The 6,495-nt window shown below is 34.4% G+C and overlaps 1 protein-coding gene across 1 annotated transcript; it reads left to right on the forward strand.

Moving 5' to 3' along the window:
• LOC112019254 (uncharacterized) lies at positions 1-1,612 on the forward strand. Its single transcript, XM_065779340.1, has 2 exons — positions 1-106; positions 297-1,612. Exon 2 carries the CDS (start codon positions 352-354, stop codon positions 1,570-1,572), a length of 1,221 nt encoding a protein of 406 aa, XP_065635412.1. The 5' UTR covers positions 1-106; positions 297-351; the 3' UTR covers positions 1,573-1,612.
• Positions 1,613-6,495: the final 4,883 nt, after the last annotated feature.

The raw sequence follows: 6,495 nt of genomic DNA on the forward strand, positions 1-6,495 counted from the left end.
GATTTACATACCCATGAAGCATTTAGCATAGCTCAGTGGCCATTAGTCCCGAAGGATTAATCAGACAATCAAACTCGCCCAGTTGAAGCTGATTCAGGCAAACTCGGTGAGTGAGTCAATTATGTTTTCTTTTCTCTCTTCAAGACAGCTACTTTTTGTCACACATAGGAATAGGAGGACCCAATTTCAATTGGGTCTTCTTCAGAAAACTGCTTTCTTTAGCATCAAATCATTTTCTTCATTAGGTTTATCTGAACCAAAACAACAAAAAGAAGCTCAAAGACATTCTTTTACAGTGTATTATCTGCCCAGTTGAAGCTGATTCAGGCAAACTCGGTGAGTGAGTCAATTATGTTTGCTTTTCTCTCTTCAAGACAGCTACTTTTTGTCACACATAGGAATAGGAGGACCCAATTTCAATTGGGTCTTCTTCAGAAAACTGCTTTCTTTAGCATCAAATCATTTTCTTCATTAGGTTTATCTGAATCAAAACAACAAAAAGAAGCTCAAAGACATTCTTTTACAGTGTCTTATCTCATAAACTCATGTGGGTTCTCACCAAAATCTGCTCTTTTAGCATCCCATAAGGTACACTTTGGAAACCCGGATAAACCAGATTCAGTGCTTAATCTTCTCAAAGATAATGGATTCAACGATACCCACATCACAAAACTTATCAAGCAATTCCCACGGTTTCTTTTACTTGAACCTAAGAATACCCTTTTGCCCAAAATTGAGTTTTTCCGTTCCATAGGGATTTCAACCTCTGACCTCCCTAGAATCCTCAGTACAAGCCCTGACCTACTGAAAAGGAGCTTGAAGAACCATCTTATTCCTTGCTATGATATCCTCAAGAGTTTGCTTGTTGAGAATGAGAAGGTCATTAAAACTTTGAGGCGCTCACATTGGTCTTTACAATACATAACTATCAGTATTGTTCCAAATGTTGAACTTCTGAGAGAAGTTGGAGTTCCTCAATCCAACATCTCTTTCTTGGTGACTACTTGTCCCTTTGTAGCATGCACCCGACCTAGTAAGTTAGTAAAAGCTATCCAGGAGGTTAAGGAAATGGGTATTCATCCTTCTAAAATTGTTTTTGTGCAAGCAATCGTTGTGGTTTTGACAATAAAAAAACCAATGTGGGAATATAAATTTGAGATTTTCAAGAGGTGGGGTTGGTCTAAGGAGGATACTCTCCTAGCATTTAAAAAGGATCCAAATTTTATGCGATTATCAGTGAAGAATATCATGAAAACAATGAATTTCCTTGTGAATAAATTCGGACGGCCATCAACAGATATTGCTAGAAATCCTGTGGTTCTGCATTTAAGCTTGGAGAAGAGGATTATCCCTAGGTGTTCAGTAATTCAAATTTTGGTAGCAAATGATTTGGTCAAGGATGGTTTAAGCTTTTCATCTTTCTTATTAGTGAATGAGAAGTCGTTTTTGGAGAAGTATGTGAGCAAATTTCAGGACATTGCTCCTCACTTGTTGAATTTGTATCAAAATAAGATGGATCTTCTGGATGTAGAAATTCAATTTGAGAAGGTAGGAGAGACTAAACAGTTGTAACATTTTTTTTTCAATATAATGTTATAACATTTTGTTTTTACTATAATGTTATTCTTGACGTTGATGATCATAGTTGCTCGTTTTTGTATTTATTAGATATTGGATTTGCATTAACCCATAATATTTTTTTACATATCTAGGTACTTTCCAAAACAACCTGAATTATTATGCTTTTACACATGTTGACAAATTTTCAAACAAAAGTCAGCAACTCACATGTGTTACTACTTGTGTACAGAAAAAAGGACCCTAGAATTGGGAGTCTTCTTATTAGATGGGAAATTAGTAACTTAGATGGCTTTGGTTTAGCTTCCAACTTTGTTAAGTGCTTAATTTGTTTTGTACTATGTACTCAAGGCTGTACCATATGCATTCACCTAGCAATGTCATCTAATTTTCCTACATCACATCTATTGCAAGATTTCAAATAAATGGATTTTGTTCTCTTAACAATTCACTCACTTACTCTAAAGCAGATAGAACTAAAAGCCTAAAAGTAGTATTTTTGAATTGGGAACTCATGGATCTAGCTTCTATTTTTCCTTTATAATTAAAAATGCAACTTTAGTTTATGTGACCCAAAACTCTGTTGTCATAATTTACTATGTTTGGTACATCTTTAAGCATGTTGATTTTCATTATCAATGTTTATGGCTGTGAATTGTGTGGATGTTCAGTATTTTAAGTTTTCTAGTGTGATCACAGACTCATCTGTCGTAGGTATACTTCATTACCACTGTCTAGTCTTGAATCACTGAATTTGTATGTACTGTCCTTTGAGTTTTGTATAATTTTTTGTTTAGCATGCTTTGGTGCTGACTTGTCAAGTGTTGTCAGTTAGAGGCAAATCAAATTTTTCTTACCTTAATATTTTCAGAAATGCACTAACAGTCTTAAGTTGAATATATTTTTGATGATGGTTGAAAACACTTACATGCTACATGCTACATATGTTGCCCTCGCAGCTCCAACCCACACCCTTCCCTTGCTGCCTCAAGCACTTAGTACTTGAGGAGGTACCAACTCACCCAAATGGTGTGGCGGTTCTTAAGTTGAATATTTTAATGTCATGTAGGTACTAGGCAATGAGATTTGATTTTAAGATAAGTTCCATTTGCATTGGAGAAGCAACTTTTGGTTTACTACTAGAGAGTGGTGATGTATTTTTGTGGATTACGTTCGAAAGAAAAGCTATAGGGTTGTTGAATCCAGTTGGGTGTACAAAGGCATGAAAAGAAACAAAGGTAATTTCTACAAACAACAATGAAAATTTTTCTATAATATTTGAGTGTGGGTTGTAGATGATAGATTGGAGAATTTGGTTGGGATTGAATATTAATTGCTTGTTCCTGCTGTGATAAGCGTTTGGGTGTCAAAGATTGGAATGTAGGTATGAAATATAGAAGGGTAACCTGTTAACAGCCAATAAAGAATGGGTTTTTTGGAAGCTCAATTGTGAGTTAAGGGTGATTGAGACTTGAGAGAGCAGCTGGTTTGGGATGGTTGTGTTCATGGTTTTATTAAGGCTAGTTCATATATGTATTTTTGGATAAGCACTCAACTAAAATTTCATTTTGGTTAACTGGTTAATAATCCAATGTGGATAATTTTTTGGACTTGTTAGTTAAGCATATTTTAGCTAGACTAGCCGCTTGGCTATTCCAATGCTAAGCTCTTATCTTATGTAGGTAGACTGGGTGCCATTTGACTATTTGAGCTATGCAGTATGAAGGTTTACTTTACATCAGTGTTTATAGACATAAGGTTGATGGAAATGATGGTGAGCGGGAGCTGGGCTGAATCAGATTGTTTCTGAAGGGTTTACTATGTGAAGTTGGCTCCCAAAGTAGGACCAAGCAAGGATATTAAAGGATGGTGATTGTGTTTAATGAATAGTGCACAGAATTGGTCTTTACCAAGGCAGAATCGATCTGTTTTACTAAGACTAATTTCACCCATGTTTTGTTTTTTATTTAATCTTAAAATTGGTCTCACTAAGACCAATTGCAGCCTTTTTTTATTGTTTTTTTTAAATCTCTCAATAGATCTTATTGAGACTGATTTTAACCATATATATTTTTGTTTCAATCTAAAATCAGTCTCGCTAATAAGATATATTAACCATCATTGTTTATTTATTTTAATCTTGAAATTTTTTCCATTAATACTGATGTCAACTTCTTCTCCCAAAAAAAAAAAAAAAAAAAACCNTTTTATTATCTTTTTTGTAATTCAAAAATTTTTTTTTTGAGAAAAAATCTATCACTCATTCATTAATATATAAAAATCATGATGCAAAGCATCTACAGCAGGTATGGCTCATCTTCCATCCAATACATATCCTCCACAATGTTCCTAGCAAATCTAGCTAAAGAATGAGCCATCATATTTCCTTCCCTTTTAACACAACTAAAACCAACAGATTGTCTACCCGAAATAAATGTCTAGTGTCATCTACAATATGGCCAAAAAAGAATTATTAGTATAAACTCGAAATTCATCTCATCGCATTGAGTTATCACCCTCAATTAACAAATTTTGGAACCCGCCTCTATAGCAAATTCCAAGGCCTTTCGACATGCCAAAGCTTCTGCGTATTGTTATTGTGCACATATTCCCCCCTTGCTGCCATTCTAGCCATCACCTCACCATCAGAGTTTCGAATGATCGTGCCAACTCCAGAACAATTCAAGTCCGAGAATACCACTGCATCAAAGTTAAACTTATAGACATCCTGTGGCGGCGGCTTCCAGAACAATTCGTTTGAGCTTTTTTATAATCTTCTAGCAGTTCAGCCACACGATTTGTCAATCACCGTGGGTTCTTCATTTGTCCTCCATGCACCACCACATTGCGTTGATTTCATATGAGCCAAGCTTGAACAAGGAAGAGCTCCATCTCAGTTGTTGATAATCTGTCCAACAAATCTTTAAATAACTACAAAAAATCGAAATGGTTAATTATATTATCAAAATATCTTTTTTAATTTATATATGATTCATGATTAAGCCCGCGTCGCATGAATGTTCCAGGTAGGAGTGGCAAATGGGCGGGTTTGGGGTGGGCATAATTGGGTTGGGTATATAAAACTCATTTACCCATTTAAAACCCATTTAACTAATTCCTTATAACCCAAATCCAACCCAACCCAATTATTATGGGTAAACCCCAACCCACCCAATTACCCAATTATCAAAATTACCAAAATGCCACTAAAGTGAAAATGACCAAGGTACTCTAAAATCTTCAAAAATGACCAAAATGCCCCCAAAACCTGAAAATTACCAAAATACCCCCAAAACCCAAAAAAAATGACCAAAATACCTCCAAAATCCAGAAAATGACCAAAATATCCCAAAAACTCAAAAAATGACCAAAGTACCCTTGAAAGCCAAAAATTACCAAAATACCCCCTAGAACCTAAAATATGACCAAAATATCCCCAAAACCTTAAAATTACCAAAATACCCTCCAAAACCTAAAAAATGACCAAAATACCCCTAAAACCCAAAAAATGACCAAAATACTCCTGAAACCTAAAAATTACCAAAATACCCCAAAAACCCATAAAATTACCAAAATATCCCCAAAACCAAAAAATAACGAATATACCCCCGAAACCTAAAAATTACCAAAATATCCCTAGAACCCAAAAAATGACCAAAATACCCCTGAAACCTAAAAATGATCAAAATACCCTCCAAAACCCATAAAATGACCAAAATACCTCTGAAACCTAAAAAATGACTAAAATACCCCCAAAACCTAAAAATGACCAAAATACCCCATAAACCCAAAAAAATGTCCAAAATACCTCCAAAACCTAAAAAATTACTAAAATACCTCTGAAACCTAAACAATGGCCAAAATAACCTCGAAACTTAAAAGTTGACCAAAATAACCCTGAAAACTAAAAATGACCAAAATACTCCCGAAACTTAAAAAATGGCCAAAATAACCACGAAGTCTAAAAATTGACCAAAATAACCTAGAAACCTAAAAATGACCAAAATACCCCCAAAACCTAAAAATGACCAAAATACCCCATAAACCCAAAAAATGTCCAAAATACCTCAAAAACCTAAAAAATTACTAAAATACCCCATAAACCCAAAAAATGTCCAAAATACCTCAAAAACCTAAAAAATTACTAAAATACCTCTAGAACCTAAAAAATGGCCAAAATAACCTCGAAGCCTAAAAATTGACCAAAATAACCCTGAAAACTAAAAATGACTAAAATACTTCCGAAACTTCAAAAATGGCCAAAATAACCACGAAGTCTAAAAATTGCCCAAAACAACCTAGAAACCTGAAAATGACCAAAATACCCCCAAAACCTAAAAATGACCAAAATACCCCATAAACCCAAAAAATGTCCAAAATACCTCCAAAACCTAAAAAATTACTAAAATACCTCTGAAACCTAAAAAATGGCCAAAATAACCTCAAAGCCTAAAAATTGACCAAAATAACCTTGAAAACTGAAAATGACCAAAATACTCCCGAAACTTCAAAAATGGCCAAAATAACCACGAAATCTAAAAATTGACCAAAATAACCTAGAAACCTAAAAATGACCAAAATACCCCATAAACCCAAAAAATGTCCAAATACCTCCAAAACCTAAAAAATTACTAAAATACCTCTGAACCTAAAAAATGGCCAAAATAACCTCGAAGCCTAAAAATTGACCAAAATAACCCTGAAAACTAAAAATGACCAAAATACTCGAAACTTCAAAAATGGCCAAAATAACCACGAAGTCTAAAAATTGACAAAATAACCTGAAAATGACCAAAATACCCTAAAACCTAAAAATGACCAAAATACCCCATAAACCCAAAAAATGTCCAAAATACCTCCAAAACCTAAAAAATTACTAAAATACCTCTGAAACCTAAAAAATGGCCAAAATAACCT

Source organism: Quercus suber, unplaced genomic scaffold (assembly GCF_002906115.3).
Source record: "Quercus suber isolate HL8 unplaced genomic scaffold, Cork oak 2.0 scaffold_205, whole genome shotgun sequence".
In the NCBI taxonomy this organism is placed as follows: Eukaryota; Viridiplantae; Streptophyta; class Magnoliopsida; order Fagales; family Fagaceae; genus Quercus; species Quercus suber.